This window comes from Protopterus annectens, chromosome 13.part0, assembly GCF_019279795.1.
Source record: "Protopterus annectens isolate FY-2018-M chromosome 13.part0, PAN1.0, whole genome shotgun sequence".
In the NCBI taxonomy this organism is placed as follows: Eukaryota; Metazoa; Chordata; order Ceratodontiformes; family Protopteridae; genus Protopterus; species Protopterus annectens.
Genome location: NC_056747.1, coordinates 583059809 through 583081532, shown reverse-complemented (window position 1 = coordinate 583081532; position 21724 = coordinate 583059809). Strand labels below are relative to the sequence as shown.

At 38.8% G+C, this 21724-nt stretch overlaps 1 protein-coding gene across 4 annotated transcripts in view; it reads left to right on the top strand.

Moving 5' to 3' along the window:
- Window positions 1-21724, top strand: part of XAF1 (XIAP associated factor 1) — a 205061-nt gene that overhangs the window by 46915 nt on the left and 136422 nt on the right. For all 4 annotated transcript variants that reach the window (XM_044054244.1, XM_044054246.1, XM_044054245.1 and 1 more), the window contains exon 3: window positions 17966-18101. In XM_044054244.1, the coding sequence (XP_043910179.1) occupies window positions 17966-18101 (136 nt within the window). The remainder of the gene's footprint in view (window positions 1-17965; window positions 18102-21724) is intronic.

Sequence of the window (21724 nt, the reverse complement as noted above, 5' to 3'; positions counted from 1 at the left end):
CCTCAAGAAACCGTCCTCGGTGACCTAAACACTAACTGGTTAGTTTGTACCTCTAACAACCCCACTAACCATATTAATCTTTTCAGATTTACCCAACTTATCCAAGAACCCACTAGAGTCGACAAAAAAAAAACCATAGGTTCATAGGTAGGTACTAGGCTATCGGCCTGAGGGCCTACATAAGCCTAGCCAACAAGGTTCCCTGGCTTACGCCACCTAAGAAAGTTAATTTCCTGTGCCACTGTCAAGCAGAGACACAGAAGTGATCCCCGGGGTGTATTTCCTATTTCTCATCCACTCATCAAGAGCCAAACCCATAAACAATCTATTCTAGATTGGATACTAGTCAACTGCCCCAAACGAAACTACCAGATAGGTTGCCTTCCAGATGGTCTTGGTGATCATCTCCCAACTTTCCTCCTGTGGAAACATACCAACATAGCCAAACCCATTGTTTTTAGACAAGTCAGAGATGACTGTAAACTAAATATACAAGAACTTCACAGTATTTTAAAACATAGTAACCGGAAACCACTGCTAACCCTAAACTTAAACCAGGCTGTTAACTACTTTAACAGTATTCTGACCCAATGTCCTTAATAGTCACACCCATTAGAAAAATTATAGCCAAGGCAAACTATGCACCATGGCTAACCAGGGAAACTAAAGCCCCACTAAAATCTAGGGACAAAGCTTGGAAAACCTGGAAAAAGGACAATAATAGCCCAGCCAAACAAAACTACCTACAACTTAGAAATCAGGCAAAGAGACCAACCAAACTCTGCAAACAAAATTATTTCCTTGCATCCCCCTTATCTAAAATACTCGAGAAATGTATACATTCTCAAGTAATGCAATTCCTAAACTCACATAATTTCCTCTCCCCCACTCAGCACGGCTTCCGGCAACACCATAGTGCAACAACCAATCTGCTCTCTTTCACCAATCTGGTCAGTCAGCACAGAAATAATAACTTTGTATCTGCAATATTTTTAGACCTCTCCAAGGCATTTGACATGGTCTCACATCCCTTACTACTGGATTCCCTATCCTTCACCATTGCCTCGATAGCCTGGTTTAGAAGCTATCTGTCAGAAAGTCAGCAATCTGTCCAATGGCAAGGTGTACTATCCCACTTACTCCCAACTACCATAGGCATACCACAAAGCTCAGTATTAGGCCTACTTCTTTTCTCCATATTTACCAATAATCTCCAGACCACCACACAGAATGCTTCACTCATACAATACACTGACAATTCAACTCTTATCTCTTCTGCTCCATCAGTTACTACTCTACAACAAATCACCCAGGAATCCTTTAGATCCATGGAAAGATGGATCACTCGGATCCAACTTATCCTAAACCCTAACAAAACCAAATTTAATACTTTTCACCCCCAACAAAACCATATCTACTCCTCTATCCTTCACTATCTCTTCTAAAAATGGCACTATTATCTCTCCCTTTGACCATACCAAACTACTAGGTGTTGAAATTGACAAAAATCTTCCCTTCAATGTACATATTTCACAAACTATCAAGGAAAGATGTGCAGCAGGTAAAGGTGATAAACGATAATGAGGGAAACCTACTCACAAGCGAGGAGAGTGTGTTGAGGAGATGGAAATAGTACTTTGAGGGGTTGATGAATGAAGAGAATGAATGGGAGAGAAGGCTGGATGATGTAGGGATAGTGAATCATGAAGTACAGTGGATTAGCAAGGAGGAAGTAAGGATAGCTATGAAGAGAATGAAGAATGGAAAGGCTGTTGGCCCAGATGACATACCTGTGAAAGCATGGAGGTGTTTAGGTGAAATGGCAGTGGAGTTTTTAACCAGATTGTTTAATGAAATCTTGGAAAGTGAGAGGATGCTTGAGGAATGGAGAAAGTGTTTTGGTACCGATTTTTAAGAATAAGGGTGATGTGCAGAGCTGTAGTAACTACAGAGGGATTAAATTGATCAGTCACAGCATGAAGTTATGGGAAAGAGTAGTGGAAGCAAGGTTAAGAAGGGATGTGATGATTAGTGATCAGCAGTATGGTTTCATGCCGGGAAAGAGCACTACAGATGCGATCTTTGCTCTGAGAGTGTTGATGGAGAAGTACAGAGAATGTCAGAAGGAGTTGCATTGTGTTTTTGTAGACTTAGAGAAAGCATATGACAGGGTGCCTAGAGAGGAGTTGTGGTATTGTATGAGGAAGTCAGGAGTGTCAGAAAAGTATGCAAGAGTGGTACAGGATAAGTACGAGGGTAGTGTGACAGCGGTGAGGTCTGCTGTGGGAGTGACTGATGCGTTTAAGGTGGAGGTGGGGTTACATCAAGCATCAGCTCTGAGCCCTTTCTTATTTGCAATGGTGATGGACAGGTTGACAGACGAGATCAGACAGGAGTCCCCATGGACTATGATGTTTGCAGATGACATTGTGATCTGTAGTGAGAGTAGGGAACAGGTGGAGGAGACCCTGGAGAGATGGAGATATGCTCTAGAGAGAAGAGGAATGAAGGTCAGCAGGACTAAGACAGAATATATGTGTGTGAATGAGAGGGGAGGATAGAGGAATGGTGAGGATGCAAGGAGTAGAGGTGGTGAAGGTGGATGAGTTTAAATACTTGGGGTCAATAGTTCAGAGTAACGGTGAGTGTGGAAGAGAGGTGAAGAAGAGAGTACAGCAGGATGGAGTGGGTGGAGAAGAGTGTCAGGAGTGATTTGTGACAGACGATTACCTGTAAGAGTGAAAGGGAAGGTCTACAAGAGGGTAGTGAGACCAGCTATGCTATATGGATTGGAGACAGTGGCATTGACAAAAAGGCAGAAGTTTGTGCTGGATGTGGCAGAATTAAAGATGTTAAGATTTGCACTGGGTGTGACGAGGGTGGACAGGATTAGGAATAAGTATATTAGAGGGTCAGCCCAGGTTGGAAGGTTTGGAGACAAAGCCAGAGAGGCACGATTACGTTGGTTTGGACATGTGCTGAGGAGGGATGCTGAGTATATTGGGAAAAAGATGCTAAGGATGAAGCTACCAGGAAAAGAGGAAGGCCTAAGATAAGGTTTATGGATGTGGTGAGAGAGGACATGCAGGTGGTTGGTGTGACAGAGCAAGATGCAGAGGACAGGAAGAAATGGAAACAGGTGATCTGCTGTGGTGACCCCTAACGGGAACAGCCGAAAGAAGATGATGATCAAAAAGGTTCATAAAAAATAGGAACTCTGTATAGACACAGGAAATCCCTCTCTAAACAAGCACGGATTACCCTCGCCCGAACTCACCTTTTGTCCTCTGTGATGTATGATGCACCAATTCTTGCCCAGCTAAGAAAACTTGACCTTGCCAAAGTCTAGTCGTGTTATAATAAAATCGCCAAGTTTGCCAACCACTCCACCTTTTAGAAGCCACCACTGCCAGAGACTAAAGGAACTACAAAGGCTAGAACTTCCCCAGCTTCTAAACTATCACCAGCTAGTCATTGCCTTCAATGTGATAAGAAATCCTGAAAAAACTCCTGCACTAGGCCAACTTCTTACCCTCTAGAATACAAATCGTCCTCTCACTCTACCGACAAATCCTCCTCTGTATCTCAAGGGCTAACAATTCTGCAGGAAAAGCACTATTCTCCCACACCATAGCGAAAACCTGGAACAATCTTCCTTCTGCTCTGATCTCTGCCTCCACTACCACTCTCTTTAAAAACTCACTTAGGTCACACTTATGTAATACATGGGCACAACCAGTTATTCAGTAAGTCATCCTTTTCTGCCACTCTGTAGACCTCACTTACAAATTGCACCTACTGTAATATATACTACAGTCTAGGATATTAATACTGCTGACTGATCTTGTAGATGTAAATTGTTAACTATGGTTAATTATCTTTTCTGTATTTATCACTTGTCACTGCATACTGCTGTATAGTGTATTTTTCATGTTGTTTAAACTTTTACATACTGTGGAGCTTTTCTCCTTGGGCCTTCACTGAAAATGGACCTGTGTCCGGTCGGACCATCCCAGTAAACAATGGAAAATAAATGATTTGTTTTCTTTTCTGTATGCTTGCCTAGACATAATTTAATAAAGGTGTTATAAAAATAAAAATAGGAGGGATATGTTGTATAAAGTGCAGTACTGCTTTAAGTTTTCAAGTTTAGTTAGTTATAAGGCTGCACGGTGGGTGTTGTGGTTCTTCCTGTAGAAACAGTTTTGCAACAATCAGACTCAGGCTAGTGCTGTGAAGCTGTCTAGGCATTACTGACTGCAGCAAAGAAGAGTAACTGAAATGTGCTAGAAAAATGGTGCTCCAAGGTAGTATGCACATGATGTAAGGTGTAAGACATTTGGTAGTACTAAATAACTAACTACAAAATAAATTGAACTGCCCCTGTAGTATAGTTTCAGAGATGTATAGTTTACCGCTCTTAAGAGTAATGCCAGGATTCTTAAAGAAGCATTCTGTAGTTGGCAAGGTTTGGACATGAAGGCAACATTATGTGGCATCTGAAATACTTATTACACATGAATACCAAGGACCTAGTGTGTTAGAGCTGTCGGTACTGAAATGACAATCCCAGGGTGATAAACTGGAGTAGCTGCAAGTAATTGCATAGCTTGCACAGTCCATAGCCCAGCAGAATAATGTGAACACGTGCAGTATACCCAGACACTGGTACTTGCTAACTTGAGTGACAGACTAATACCAGACTAGGTCATATAAAGTTCAAATGACTCTCCGTGCCAGCGTGCATTCTTTGTGCAAGTAAGTGCTGCAAAGCACAGCATTCTGGGAAAAAGCAGTATATAAATATTACCAAAAGGTGGCCAAAATCATTCTGCTGCTGATATCACTATTACAGTGAAAGTATAAATATCAGTATTATATTGGAAATATAAAAGCGGAAGTGTAAGCAGAGAGCAACACACAAGGGGAACAGATGAGACAATGGTAGGATGGAAATGGGAAGGTAGGGTACTTTTTTTGGGATGATAAATTCCCTTTTATGAAGGGAAAAGGAAGAGTGGATATAGAAAAGTGGCACAAACAAAGGTACTGCAAACAGTACATACAAATGGGTGGTTTGCAGATGGAGGGTAGACAGATGGTGATGGGCAGTGTTTTGTACCATGCAAAAGATAAGGGCGGGGCACTTTAGGGTAGGAAAGGGGCCACATCACTCAGGGGATAAGGTGTGGCTTTGACCACAGTGGTTGCTATGGTGGCACATGAGGCTGGCAGAGCCATTAGCTGCTGATGATCTCATGTAGGCTGTGACAGATAGTGCTTGACCCCTTGATGGCCAAGTAGATAGGCTTGCCACTCCAGTGAAAACTTGTGATGCAGTCTACAACAGCAAACACTTGGAGTGAACATTCTTTTTTTTTTTTTTTAGCCTGATGGCTGCATTGAGTTTGCACTGGGGTATGGGAATTTGCCCTTTCCCTGTTATGTGATTGGGATGTGGAAGTGCTTGCACCCCTGCATTTTTTTTTTAATCTTTTTAGCTTTGCACAAAAAAGATTACTCTTTGTGTTCGTTCTTTTGAGCATTCAAAGTTTGATAGAATTGTAATTTTCTGATGGAGGGCCTCTATTTCACCAAGAAGGCCGGTCAGTATGACATTCATTTGCATGTTTCACTACAGCCTCAGAAAAGAAAACCTCCTGCACGGCAGCAACTGCAAGGCTCAAGGAACATCAGCAAACAGGAACAAAAAATTCAGAGCCAGCAAACGGTGACTTGGTAAAATTGTATTAAACAAGAATCACAGCATGTTACAAAAACAAACCGGTTTCGGCTGGCAAAGCACAGCCTTCTTCAGTGTACAAAAAAGTTAATGTGAAAAACAGTGGCTGCATATATACAGATAGCAACAATCCCATTGGCTGACAATCATAGATGTTCATTAAGTCCCGGTGGGAACAAGCCACCCAGTCTAATAATCCATTTCTTTTCTTTTGTGTTTAATATGGAGTGCCATTGAGATTTATTAGCCCTATTGCCAAAAATCATATCAATGATGATAAAATTAAATTTACTGGTAGAATGTGCTATAGTATGTTTATACAAAGCATTGTGTATCTTTTTTTGTTTGATGTTACTTTGGTGCTCAGAGATGCGAATCCTGAGAGGTCTGGACGTTTGTCCAACATAGAAAGCACCACAGCTGCAAGAAGCTAAATAAATAATCCAGTCACTGGAACAGTTAGAAAAGAATCGCAAATCAAAAACTTGTGAACAATTGCGAGTAGAGAATTGTTTGGACTTTTGGATGTATTTGCAATTGTTACAATGTCCACATGGAAAACAGCCCTGTAAAGGTTCCCCTGTCAATGTCGTTTGTGTCAAATCTGGTGATTTATTATCCCTATGTTTGTAATGATTGAAGAAAGAATTGAGATTCTTCCCTTTCCTATAGGAAAAAAGACAACTTTCAGGAATAATGCTGTTTATCTCCATGTCACATTGTAAAATATTCCAATGTCTCCTCACACTTTGAATGAGGCGATTTGAATTACGGGCAAATGTAGTTGTGAATCTAAGGGGTTGACCAGTAGAGTCAGTGCGTGTCCTATATGTTAATAGGTCACTTCTGTTCAAAGAACTAACCTTATTACTGGCCATAGCAATGTGGCCACTTTTATAACCAGGGGATCTAAATCTGTTGGTTATATCTGATTTATGTTTCAAATAAGTGCTTTCCTCAGAACAAATACGTTTCGCACGTATGAATTGTGACTTGGGGATGTTGCGTGCTATGTGGGGTGGATGATAACTAGAGGCATGCAAAATTGTGTTGTATTCCAGAAACTTCCTATATATCTCGGTATATAATGCATCATCAGGTGCCCTCTTTATTAGGACATCCAGAAATGTAATGGTTTCCTCATCATAATTAATGGTGAAATGCAGCCCCCATTCATTATTGTTAAGATATGTCACAAAATCCAGTAATGAACCTTCATCCCCCCCTCCATACCAACCAGACATCATCAAGATACCGTCTCCATATATCAGTGCCCGCCAAGAATGTGTTCCTCTGTTCATCATAGATTATGTATTTCTCAACAAACGCCATAAACAAATATGGGGGCAAAAGATGCCCCCATCGCTGTCCCTTTGGTTTGCCAAAAGCATTGTTCTTTATAATAGAAAACATTGCTAGTAAGGACATATTGTGCCAAATCCACCAGAAATTTATTGAAGTCAGAACTATATAAGTTAGAGACTTCAAGCCAATAAGCCAAGGCAAGTAGCCCATCCTGGTGTGGAATATTGGTATACAAGGCACTTGCGTCTAAGGAACATAAAAACCAATCTGGATCAAGGTGTGTGTCAGAGATAATCTGTAAAAAATTAGTTGTATCTTGTAGGTGTGATCGAATGTTGGAAAGCAAAGGCTTCAAATGCTTGGTCAAAAATAAAGAGAGAGGTTCTGTGATGTATCCCTTACCCGATACAATGGGTCTGCCAGGTGGATGAGAGAGATCTTTGTGAATCTTTGGCAGGAAATATATGTATTGGTTAATGGGATCATGAACTAAAAGTTGATTCATGATATCATCAGTAATAATGGCCTCATCCCTTGCTTGTCTTAAAAATGTCTCAATTTGTTTCCTAAACATATGAGTGGGGTCAATGACCATATGTGAATAGTATCTTTCATCATTTAGTTGTCGTAATGCTTCCTTATCATAATCAGCCCAATCTAATACAACCACAGCACCACCTTTGTCAGCTGAAATTATCACAATTTCCGTTATTTTGAAGTTCAAGAATGGCTTGTCTTTCATCAAAAGAAAGATTGTTATGTTGTAATGAAATATCAGAACTCAAAAAATGCAAGTCCTTAAGTACACTGTTCTGAAACTGCAAAACCATCTGATGCATAGGTGGAGAAAAGTTGGATCTATGATATGTGAATCTATCATGATCATAGGTAGCATCACTATCACCAAAAAACAACTTCAAATTTAAAAAACGACAAAAATTCACAACATCCTGTGCAAAAGATTCCTCTGACACAGTGAAGCCTGGAATAAAAGAAAGGCCTTTATTCAACATTCTTAACTGAATGGGAGATAGTTCAAAGCATGATAAATTTAAGACATTGTAGCATGGGGTTGTCATTTCGCCAGAGCAAGGTTCAAAAGACCCTGAATGTTCTCTATTTCTACGGTGTTTCCGTCCTCCCCGCCTGATTTTGGGCCTAAAGGGGTTGACCTTGGTATTCTTTTTGGGGTCGGTGACTCTGAGACTGTTGTGGCTTCATTTTCTGTGCCTGATGAAGTGTCCTCAAAAGAGGATGTTGTCTCAATCTCCTGCCTTTTTAATATAGATCTGGGTCGTTTCCTTTTGTTAGTAGATTTAAAAGGAATAGGTGAAAACCTAACATGTTTGGAGCTAGACATAAAAGGATTCCCCCTCCTATAGTCTTCCTGGTCCCTGGTAAATTTTTTGGTTTTTCTGGATTTGAGTTCAGTGTCAAACTTGCGTAGATCAGAAGCCACCTTGTTTAATGAAGTCTTAAAAAATACAGCCTCAACCATCTAATGCAGTTATCAACAAAGAGGAGGATATGGGTGTCCACCTGAGAGATGGGTGAGAAACGCAGACATACAAATCATCATTGTTGTCAGATCCACCCATGATGCACAAATGAGGGAGATCGCTATGAAGATGTGTGGTCCTGCCAGTCTTCCTCTTCCTCATTGGGTGGTCCTGCAGGGTAGAGAAACAGTGGGAAAAGTGCAATAAATGTGGCATGTCATTAAAACTGAACACTGCAGCAGATGTCAATGATACATGCTCCATTATGCAGCCAGACATTCTCACCTTTTGTCACACCCAGTCCTACTGAGATGCGTCTCCTGAAGACATGACAGATAAGTATGCACATTATTAGTAACTCATTGAGGGCTATGTATTTATTGAATCTTAAAAAAAAAATCACACTTCTAGTGCAACTTTGAGTGTTCTGTTTGTACTTCAGCTTGTCACTCTTGTAAACTTCTCGGCAGCATCTGTTTAGGTTCATATTGATGTCAGCATTGCTTGGCAATCTTGCTCAACATGAGGCCCATATCATGCCAAGTATCCATTTTTGTATTCCAGGTCCATGAGATTGACCCAAAACCTGTTGACTGAAGTAGATGTGAAGGAAGTAAAGAAAAATGTTCATCTCTTTCAGATGTTAAGGAAGATCCCTTTGTCTGTAAATGCTACCAGTCATATGTGTCTTACAGGATGCCAGATGGTATTACAAAATAACAGCAATTCTCATAAATAAGGACAACTATGAAGCTTCTTCTCTGCAAGCATTTGCTGTTCAATTACACAGAGCAATTGCATGGATCTATCTCCTGATCCCACTATGGCAATTCATGAATATGATACGGATGTTGAGGATGTGCTGCTCTTTATGGCATATTTGAATGAGAGTAGAATAAATGATGCATGGTCTTTCATAACAGGTGGCTTCATATGCCTGCATAGTCATGGAAAATGGTTTAAGTTTGCAGAGTTTAACTTGGCGTTGCCATTTTGGTTCCTAGTATTGTACAAATCATGCAATTCTGTGATTGCTATTGTCAGGCTTCTTCTGTATGTAGACCAATGTATTATGCTGGCAAAGTGTATATTTTCCATTCAGGCAAGTACTGAGATATGAGACGCATGATAGATTAGTAGGCAAGTTTTCTAGGGATATCTGTAATGTGATGGTTTACTCTGCTTCACCTGTTTGCCTGTATGTTTTAATGACCACAGGAGTAGTTCAATGATGTCTTGTTTAGGGAGGGGACTGTACCATGCAATGTCAAGTCCTGCATTCTGTCGGTGGGCTGTTTGGGATGAGGGCTACACATACCGTATTAGCAGATAAAGTTACAGACTATCCATTGTCAGGAAGTATTGTATGATACCCTACCATAATGCCCAAGTTCTAGATGCTGTGATTATGCTGCTAGGAGGGGGCATGCAAAGAATAAGTACTTTCTCTGTGCATGTATATGTATATTTATTTTGTTTCTTTATCTTTTTCTATGTATTTATTCATTCATTCATTCTCCTATGAACCTGCCTGATGGCTGCTGTACTCTTGCTCAATTGTCCCATTCATTCTCATTCCATTGTGGGGACAAGACACAAGCATCCCTGGGCTAGTCTAGAGTCCTTTGACTCATCTGTTGCTGCCTAGGGATCCCTATTAGCCTGTTCATTCTCCCTGTTGAGAGTCAGGTGGAAGTAAATGGGACATCTTTAGGTGTAGAGAAGCATCTGTACCCGCTGTCCCATTTTTCCCATGCATGCCCAGCTAACACTGCTTGTAAGTGGGACTTGTAATGGGTGTCAGTGCTGTACTTTGTTTCCACAAGGGATACATGCCAACTTAATCCCTATCCACTCATAAGCAAAGTTCCCAGATGTGCACTGGGCAGTCATGCTATTCATGTGTGTCATCAAGTGTACACCACTTCTTTCCTCCTTCCTCTCTCCCCGAAAGTTACAAGAAGGCACCACTGCTTTGTTCCTATCTCTCCCTGCTAGTTCCATAAGGGCTTAAGCTACTAATTGAACTTGGGTCATAGTTGGAGCCTTATCCATCTATTCCACCGGAGCTATCTATATATATATATATATATATATATATATATATATATATATATATATATATATATATATATATATATATAGTCTTAACAAACCGGATTAGGTATGCCAACAAGATAAGGCAGAAAGTGAATGGCTAACATCACTGATGCTGAAAAAAATACATTCTGGTGGAAGTACTCAGGGTGCCTGGTCTTTTAAATGACAAGTAAAGGGGGTACAGACCAACACATTGTGGGACCAAGTGTGGCAGCATGGTCTGTGGGGTATAAATGCAGTGAGTGGGCTCAATCACATTTTGAGCCATGTTTGCTCTCACTTGATTGAAATGCTCCACCATGTAAAACTGAAACCATGTAAAACTGAGTGCTCAGAAGATTGCAAGGGAGAGAGCAATCACAGGAGGTGGGTGGCCGGGGTTAGTAAGACCTGAAAGACACGCACTGTTGTATTTTCAGTGGATGGAGGGATTGAAACAGGATTTGTCCTCTACAGAGGTGGATGATAGATCAGATCACTGGTATATTGTAGTAGTTTGCATACACAGTTGTTAGAGTAGTGGATATATCCTAATAAAGTGGGTATGATGCAGATTGTTTTTATGGTAGGCATATTTGGATTATAACTGGTTGCTGCCACCAGAGAAGGCAAATTTGCATAAAAATTGGCTGCCTGCAGCATCCTGCTCTGTCTCACAACGGAATCCTGGTAGCATATTATAAGGAATTCACTATGGTGTTTTCTGTGTTTTATGCATTCACAGATGGAAGCAGTGATGGGTAATGTGTAGAAATAACTGAGGGTGGACAAGGTGGTGATATGCATGCCTCTTTTTTTTAATCTGGCAATGATATCCAAACACCTGGAGATGCATCAGAGTCAGAGAACATGGTAATACTAATGTTTGTCCCACTCAAAGATAGCAGCAACCCTCAACGAAGGGTGTGTGTGTATGGTGAAGACCGTGTCCCTTCTGTGGATATGCTGGTTGAGTGTGCATTACATCCTGTATAAGAATAATCTCAGAAGTGTTTCAGCTGTGGCCAAGACTCTACCTTTAGAAGTTCACACTTCTTTTCTTGCTGTGTGCCCACTGTAGGCCAACAATACCAGGATACCCAATTCCTCATGCATCACAATTGCCCCCACATCCCAAGATGCAGGTATCATTGCACATTAATCAGCAGATGCAGAGAAGTGTGATCCATGGACAGTCTGCTGCCACCCAATCCTTAATGGAGCTGGTAGGTATGTCACATGGCCATCATGATGTTGCTGACGTATGTAAAGACATGGAAGTAGACATTGTGAACAGGTATTTATGGTGAGGGTTGTGGGATCACATAATGCTGCAGCTAGCATCAGCCTATGTAGAATTGCCAGTGCCATCACTTCTGTCCACATTGAGAGTGTTTCAATCCGTGACTGATGTAGGACACCCACATAGGGTGTCATGTACATGGGCTACTGCAAGGAGCATTCTCCGCTGCCATGTCTAGAGCTTTCAGAAGTTTTGGAAATGTATAATACTGGTGGCCACAACATTAGCAGACATGACTACCTAAATCCAGGAGTTGCACCCCTTACTTGCAAACATCGTTCAGGTCCTTGGCTTTTAATAATACACCGTTCCTACCACTGGTGGTCATGAGCCCTACATACTCTGACCAGCAAAGGTACATAGGGCAGGCTGAAGTCATGAATTAGAAAACCATCCAACTCAGAGTCGTTGATGCCTGTCCCTTGTCAGTGGTAAAGTAATACCAGAAGACAAAAGTTGAGTTGCTCCAAATCCATGTCACAAGAATACATAATCTCTGACATTATCTAGCCTTCCATCAAATCCACTATCAACATCTTGCTCAAATAACATGTATTCCACACCAATATCCTATTGCTAGTTATGTGTTCCTGTGTCCCCTGCTCTGTGTATTTGCTGCCCAGTGCCAATACTTTTCACCTTAATTCCCCCACACAGTTTTGGTTGATGTGTTACTATGGACCCAGGAGCTCTGTGCAAATGATAACCATGACCCATACCACCCTCCATTCCATGTTTTGTTGAGGAAATTTGTAATGTACAGTAAACGCAGACCATGCACTGACCTGGAAAACCTGGTAGGAACACTGCATGTATCATGTTTACCATTTTGCCCCATATATGGCATTGCCCAAAGTTGTTAACTCGACAGTGTAGCCTTGCCAGCTCTGCCACATATTGCACCTATTCCTCATCTAGGGTAGTAAAATGTACACACACCTAAGTATTCAGAGGTGTAGGAAGCCCACACATTATCTGAGATTCGGCATGTGCGTTATGTATGCTGTAAAAGCTGCTGGTAACACTCGAGTCTTAGTTCTGTCAAGATACACAACCCAGTCAGCACATTTGGTAACTAGAGCAATATAGTGCTTCTAAACACAAACTGTTAAATCGGCAAATGTCTGCCAGCTGCTGTGCTATTTTTTTGCACATGCTTTTTTCGGGTCTGTATTAGACTTTCGAAAATTTCGTAGAGCGAATCACTATAGGTCGACACCTAGTGATCGATCTACGAAATAATCGAAAATCTAAAAAAAAAATAAATAAATAAAAACACAAAGTAAAGTGTGTAGGCGGGGGCAAGCCCCCCTGCACACCCCACACCCCCCCGCTACTTAAATATACCAACTCCGAGATCGCACTTCAGTGCAATACAGTGCGGAAACGGAAGATTTCCATTTCCTACACTGTAGCACGATCTCAGAGTTGGTATATTCAAGTAGCGGGGGGTGTGGGGGGTGCAGGGGGACTTGCCTCCCTGCCACCACCCTTTACTTTGTTTGTTTTTTTAGATTTTCGATTATTTCGTAGATCGATCACTGGGTGTCGACCTATAGTGATTCGCTCTCTGAAATTTTTGACAGTCTAATATAGACCCGCTTTTTTCTTGTATATCCCTGTACAATCAACTCGTCCGATGACTGTACTGATTAAAATGAATAACAATTCTATTTAACTGATTCATTAATGTCGTTGCAGACACTTCCCTGTACATTAGTAGTTATATCTACTCCTACACTTATTTAATTGTACTGGAGTTGGAGCTGTGCAACGCCCAGTATGACAATGCATCCGATGTCTATGAGTCAGAAACATCCTGCACATTGCCAAGAAACATGCAAAAGTCCCTGCAACTTATCTATGAATTTCAGTCCATATTAGACAAAAAATGTATTTATCTGAGTAAATAGAAGTTGTTAGATTAATGGCTTGTGTTGATTTTATTTTTTTTTAAATATATAGCACAATCTGGGAAATGATTTAGAAAATGTAATTGACTTTTTTGCATGCTGTTCATTACTCTAAGAGACCGTATTAATATCTCTGAGCAAATGGAACTTAAGTTAGTGGCTTCTGTTTATTTTTTTCTAAATACAACACTCTGTTAAATGATTTAGATAATTTAATCGACTCTTGCATGCTGTTTATTACACTTTGTAATTATATCTCTGACCATTAATTTGTTTGTGTTATTAAACAAACAAATTCTCCTCCAAGTAGTCCACAGCAGATGCAAAACACGAATTTTAATGACAGAATAAAATACAGATAAGTGCTTTCACAGTAAGCTTCATTAGATCTAAAATGCGTTTCAAAACCACAAACTTAAAGTTGCAAAAGCAGTAACAATCAACAAATCAGAACAAAGTGCATCCAGTGTTAATAGCAGCCATAGTAACTACACAAGTATATGTTTAAAGCTGCAAACACTCTATATCACATAAAATCATGTAATATGCAAAATCAAGCTAGATTTGAGTATAAACATTCAAAGAGTGTATGTATGTGTGTATGTATGTGTGTATATGTATATATATATATATATATATATAAAATATTAAAAATGCATAGATACTAAATGAAAAATAAAATATATCTAGTAAAACTGACATAGCAGGGAAATATACATAACAGCTTACTTCTTTTTCAAAGGTCTTGCTGTTAAAGTGGGTTGTATAGATATGCTGTCATTCAACCCAGGGTAATAGTGTGCTTGTAGTAAAAAAATCCACTTAAGTTCTGCCTGATAAGTTCTGTTCACAAGGTCTCCCTTATTGATGTTATCATAAATTACTTCAAGTGCTACAAACCTAAGAGTGTTTCATGCCTGTGTTTATCATGTGTTTTGCCAGTGCACTGTAGCTCATGCCCCTACCTGCACAGTATAAATGGTCATGAATGCGCTCGCGTAGGCGCCTATTCATTTTGCCTACATAGAACGAACAACAACCATTGCCTACATAGAACGAACAACAACCATTACATAATGCAAGATTAAACTAGGTCCTTTGAATTAGTCAGCTGAGGGCAGATGTGAAACCTCCGTTAGTGATGGGATGTATGAAGGACCCAGACACATCAATATACAATAGAATAGGAGCAGTTATTACATCTCCTCATCCCATAACCAGATGTAGTCCTATTTAATTGGTTGGTTGATTTGGGATAACATAACTTATGTTTTAATGATTTCTTGTTCTTGTATCCAAAAGATGGTTCATCACCAGCAATCCTATCTATGTGTAATCGTGTCCAGTGTTTATAAGTAATATCTTTGATTTTCTTGTCATCACGAGTATGTTAACCCAAAGAAGATTGTACTTCCTTGGTCATCCCTATTAGATTTGGATGTGATATCATCACATCCAGGTGGTGTCGAAAAGTATGGTCTCCCAGTATCAGCCCTAACAGTATCATATATGCTATCAATTTCTTTGGCATTGTTGCCCCTAGAAATAAAATCAGTCTTCATTTTCAAGAGCCCTCTCTCAAAGTCCTCATTCCTGTTGTGCAAACGGCTAGTACGCAGGCCTTGGACTTTTAGTGTGTTTTTAAAAATATGTCGTGGATGCATACTCTTTCAATGTACATAGGTGGGCCTATAACATTCTTTCCTGTATAACTGAGTATAGAAAGTACCATCTGCATTCATATGCAGTGTGATATCTGAAAAATTAATGGATGTATTAGAAAATACATGAGCAAATTTAAGGAATGTGGTGCTTGAGTTCAACACAGAAACATATTGTTGTAATTCAGTGGGAGAACCCTTCCAGAAAAGGAAGAGGTCATCGACAAAACTATGGTAAAATAATGGATTTTGCTGATGTAAATCAAATGTATACATAATGTCCTCTTCCCAAGCTACCATGACTAAATTGGCATAGCCATTGGCACACGAGGTGCCCATGGCCACGCCAGGAGTCTGAAGGTAATAATGGTCATCGAATGTGAATACGTTGACAACCGTATGTTTCTATTCTTCTGTCTTGAATTCAAGCACCACATTCCTTAAATTTTCTCATGTATTTTCTAATACATCCATTAATTTTTTAGATATCACACTGCATAGGAATGCAGGTGGCACTTTCTATACTCAGTTGTACAGGAAAGAATGTTACAGGCTCACCTATGTACATCGAAAGAGTATGCATCCACGACATATTTTTAAAAACGCACTAAAAGGGCAAGGCTTGCGTACTAGCCGTTTGCACAACAGGAATGAGGACTATGAGAGAGGGCTCTTGAAAATGAAGACTGATTTTATTTCTAGGGGCAACAATGCCAAAGAAATTGATAGTATATATGATACTGTTAGGGCTGATATGGTAAATACTGGGAGACCATACTTTTCGACACCACCTGGATCACATCCAAATCTAATAGGGATGACCAAGGAGGTACGATCTTCTTTGGGTTAACATACTCTAGTGATGGCAAGAAAATCAGAAATATTACTTATAAACACTGGACACTATTACACACAGATCCGGACATACATAGGATTGCTGGTGATAAACCATCTTTTGGATACAAGAACAAGAAATCATTAAAACATAAGTTATGTTATCCCAAATCAACCAATCAAATTAAATAGGACTACATCTGGTTATGGGATGAGGAGATGTAATAACTGCTCCTATTGTATGTATATTGATGTGTCTGGGTCCTTCATACATCCCAACACTAACAGGGAGTTTTCACATCTGCCCTCAGCTGACTGTAATTCAAAGGACCTAGTTTATCTTGCATTATGTAATGGTTGTTGTTCCTTCTATGTAGGCAAAATGAATAGGCGCCTACGCGAGCGCATTCGTGACCATTTATACTGTGCACGTAGGGGCATGAGCTACAGTGCACTGTCAAAACACAAGATATAACACAGGCATGGAACACTTGTAGCACTTTTCATGATAACATCAATAAGGGAGACCTTGTGAACAGAACTTCAGGCAGAGCATAAGTAGATTTTTTTTTTTACTACAAGCACACTATTACCCTGGGTTGAATGACTGCATATCTATACAACCCACTTTAAGAGCAAGACCTTTGAAAAAGAAGTAAGCTGCATGTATATTTCCCTGCTATGTCAGTTTTACTAGATATATTTTATTTTTCATTTAGTATCTATGCATTTTTAATTTATATATATATATATATATATATATATATATATATATATATATATGCTCTTTGAGATGCTTATACTCAAATCTGTCTGGATTTTGCATATTTATATATGGTGTTATGTGATAGTGTTTGTAGCTTTAAACATATACTTGTGTAGTTACTATGGCAGCTAATAACACTGGATGCACTTTGTTCTGATTTGTTGATTGTGACTGCTTTTGCACTTTTAAGTTTGTGGTTTTGAAATGCATTTTAAATCTGTTGAAGCTTACTACAAAAGCGCTTATCTGTATTTTATTCTGTCATTAAAATTTGTTTTTTTACATCTGCTGTGGACTACTTGGAGGAGAATTTGTTTGTTTATTATCACTTGTTGCACTCCAGTGGTTTACTTTCGTCAGGCAATCGCCATCCTGTTTTGCTGTTTTATTTGTGTTATTGTTGAACTCCATTTATTCATTAATTTTCTTATACTTGCTTTGTTCATTTCATGGTTGTGGGACATTTAGTACCTATCCTGGCACTTAATGGCTTCAAAGCAATGAAGCTATTCTGTATAAGATGTCAATCAGTCACAGGATTTATATTTGCACCCACCCGCTCACAGCACACATGCTTACACTCCATTTGCAGGATTGCCATATCACCTATGGGGTATTTTTGGGATGAAGAAGTAAACAAACAACTAAATCCCACATGAACAAAGGGAGGACATTCAGGCTACATACATAAGACAATGCGGCTGGAAACTGAACTTGATTAAAAAAGGTGCCCTGCGGCAGCAACACTAATAACTGCACATTTGTGCCACCCCAATTTGAACTGTGGTATGAAAGTGTAAAAGGTAAATAAAACTGATTTAATACTAGTCTTTTAATGTGCACAATTATTTTTGTATTTCAGTAAACGAGAAGTGGCAGCATCCAATTTTTCTCTTCATGAAGCTCACTGCTGGCGATTTCTGTCTGTCTGCCCCCTGTGTAATGACCCTGTTCCAAAAGAGGAGATGAAAGAACATCAGGAGAAAGAACATAGCCAGGTGAAAAAAATCTTTTTCCCCTTATGCAGTGGGTATTGATTTGTTAGAGAGCTTCTCTATCTGGATTGCATTGTAGTTTATCGTGTGCTGAAAAGAAATTGAAACTACACCAAATCAAGATGAACACGGGGGCTGTGTGACTGTGAGCTCTCTCGCTGTCTCTGGCTTGCCTTTGTATACAGCCCAAATGATGCCACAAAAGTCTTATTAGACCTCCGCTATGTCTCCTTTTATTACCAAACAATACAACTTAAGAGTTCCGTTTAAATAATTCACAACTACAATGATGATTAAGCAGTAATCCGTGTCTGTGAGTGGGTATATCAAGATTTATTTTAGTGTGGTTTAATCATGAGGGTGAAGCCAGAATGATTAAACAAAGCACACAGTGGGTAAATCGTCATAAATGCACACACACCATTCAAAGATGGCTGCCTTTCTGTAAGCACTTCTGAACTGCAGCTCTCTAACCTGAGGAAATCTAAACCCTGAGTGGATAATGTAAAGCTTTTAACATCAAATCTTAGATAAAATAACTTCAACTTCTACTACACTTAACTATCTATTACTAAGAAGAAAAATCAGAAAAAAGGAATATATTTCACTAGATTACAACAGATTAGCTGGCTCTGCAGAGAGAAGTAAACAAAGGAACCGTGTGCTTTCTATACTGCAAGGCTTTGTGTTCAAATAACATGGATACAACCACTACTAAAACAAAACTTTCAGAATTGCAGTCACTTGAAAAGGATGTGATTTCTAAAAGACAGAAAATTACTAAAATACAGGAACAACAGAAATCGGGGACCAAATCTAAATCTGAACAACCATTAAACATGGAAGATATCAGAAATGCTCTGCTAGCCATACAAGAAGCTCTGAAAGAACTGACTTGTCAAATACAAACATTTGGGAACTCATGTACTCTGTTGCTGGAGAGAATGGATAAGACGGAAGCTCGAATTTCTGAAACTGAGGATAAATTAACTTTACTTGAAAAGAAAACTAATCTACATGATGTGGATATACAGGCTATGCAAAACAAGCTTATGGACTTAGAAGCAAGATCCAGGAGAAACAATATTATTCTGAGAGGGATTCCAGAATCTATTCAGTATAATGAATTAATTCCATCCATATTACAAATATTTGAAGTGCTGTTAAATGACTCTGATGGGGTGAAACAAATTATTATTCAAAGAGCGCACAGAGCTTTGAGAGAGTCACAAGCATCTAACTTTCCTAGACCTGTATATGTTAAAATACTTAACTATCAAGATGTAAGAAGAATACTTACTACTGTAAAACAAACTGGAGGCTATATCATGTGGAAAAATAATAAAATATACCTGTCACAGGATTTACCCATACAGGTAAGACAAGCTAGACGGTCTTTGTCTCCATACTGTAAATTTCTTATTGACAAACAAATTAAGTTTCAAATGAAATACCCACATATGCTTATATTTACAATGGATGGGATTAAACATGCCATTTCCACTAAAATGAGGCAAAAAATCTGTTTCTTAAAGTTTTCAAGGCTTTACCTGTATCAGAGACTTAAATTGAACTTTCGATGAGACTGGCATGCTGCTGAGGTCGGATCCATTGTTTACTGTGTTTCCAGGACTGGATAATCCTTTGTTTGCGTTTAAAAAGCTCTAGGCCTCTTCCAGAGTAATAAAACTGTTTGTTTTTGCTTATCTTGAGTACCTGCGTTTGTTTTCCATCGTTTTATGGCTCCTACGAGGAGGAAGACAGGAAGTGCCTAAAATGCTGTAGTGGGTGCAGATTTCGCTGTGACACTTCCGGGAGTCTGTCTGTATAAGCGGTCCCCCGTCACGAGTATTTCACAGGGTTTCCAGGCTTGGGAAACCAAAGGAAACTGTTTTAACATCTTTTTATTCATTTAACTTCAAAATAACACTGTTGTATGGTAAAGTAAGCACATAGGAATATTTTATTTGTTTCTCTTCTACATGTTTATGTAGAATTTTGTGGTTATATTATTTAGAGAGGGTGCAGGGATTTAGTAATGTTTGTATAAATATGCTTTTCATTATAGTTCAGAATGTACTGTGTTAAAGTGATAATGCATTTTATATTAGTTAGTTAGTAGTTTGCTTTAGTATAAAACTATGATAGTGTGGGTTTATAACCAGGGATACCTGTATCTATCTATATATTTATTTTAACATAGGGTTGTATTTTAATATGGTTTTCTTTTTTTTTTTTTTTTTGTGTGTCTCTATGCATGCGGTTTATCTATAGATAGCTAATCCAAATATTAAAACTTCCTTTTTTCAATTTATTTTCATATGTACTGTAATATTGTATTTTAATTTGATTTGCTTAAATATACTTGAGAGAGGGGAGATGTAGCTCAATGCAGTGCTTGTTAGGGAATGTTTAGTTTAGGCTTTGTCGTAGTTAAGTTAGATTATATAGGTCTCAACTATGGAACATGTTTGAAATTTTATAATGTGATGTTTTCCTGATTGTTTCTTTTCTTAAACCTTCTGTTATTCTATATTACACAAGACCTATATATGTCCTGGTCTGGGGTTAGAGTGGGTAAGCACTGGTTTAGGACGGGATATATGGATTGTTTCCAGATCATGTATGGTTTTGAATATACTGTATTTTTTTTTAATCTTTTCTCTCCAAAACCTTTATTGTATAGTCAACCTTGGTAATGTGGGAATTAGATTCATGGAATGTTAAAGGGCTCCAGAATTTAAAGAAGAGGAAACTATTGTTACATGTATTGTTGCAGGCTAAGGCGTGGTTTATTTTACTGCAAAAAACGCACTTAATGAATGATTAATGGGTTGATATAAAAAAAAAAAGAAGTGGATCAGAGAAGTAATAGCATCGGAAGGTAAGTCAAATAGTGCTGGGGTAGCTATAATTATTAAAGACCAATATAAGGACAAAATTTTAGATTCTAATACAGATAAAGATGGACGATGGTGCTGTGTTATTCTGGCATTTACCTTATTTGATAAACCTATTTTACTTTTAAACATATATGCACCTTGTAATGATCAACAAATATTCATAACATCACTGTATTCAATTTTAACACAATTTGATAGATACTACGTAATTGTTGGAGGTGATTGGAATGCTTATCAAAATCTGAAGCTGGATAGATCTTGTCCACCCAAAGCATTTAATAAGCATGCATTGGCACTGGATGATATTAAAGAAGACTTTCAACTATATGACCCTTTTCAGTATTTAAACAATGCTAATAGTACAAATAATTTTGCATTTTATTCCCCATGTCATAAAATGTGGTCCAGAATAGATTTCTTCCTGATTTCAAGAACATTGATTAGTTTAGAACCTATAGTTATACATGCACAGTATTTATCAGATCATTCGAAAATTTTGCTGTGTTTTGCTAAGGAGATAAGATACCTTGCGGCAAAGAGGCTATAATTGATCTCTTAATCCAAATCTGCTGAATAAGGAAGAAATAATACAGGAAATTACAAAGTACCTTAAAGACTTACTGGTTAGTCTAAAGAAACAACAATATGCCCCAGATATTGAATGGGCAATAGTTAAAACACAAATAAGAGGGATCCTTTTGCAAAAAGCCTCTTATTATAAAA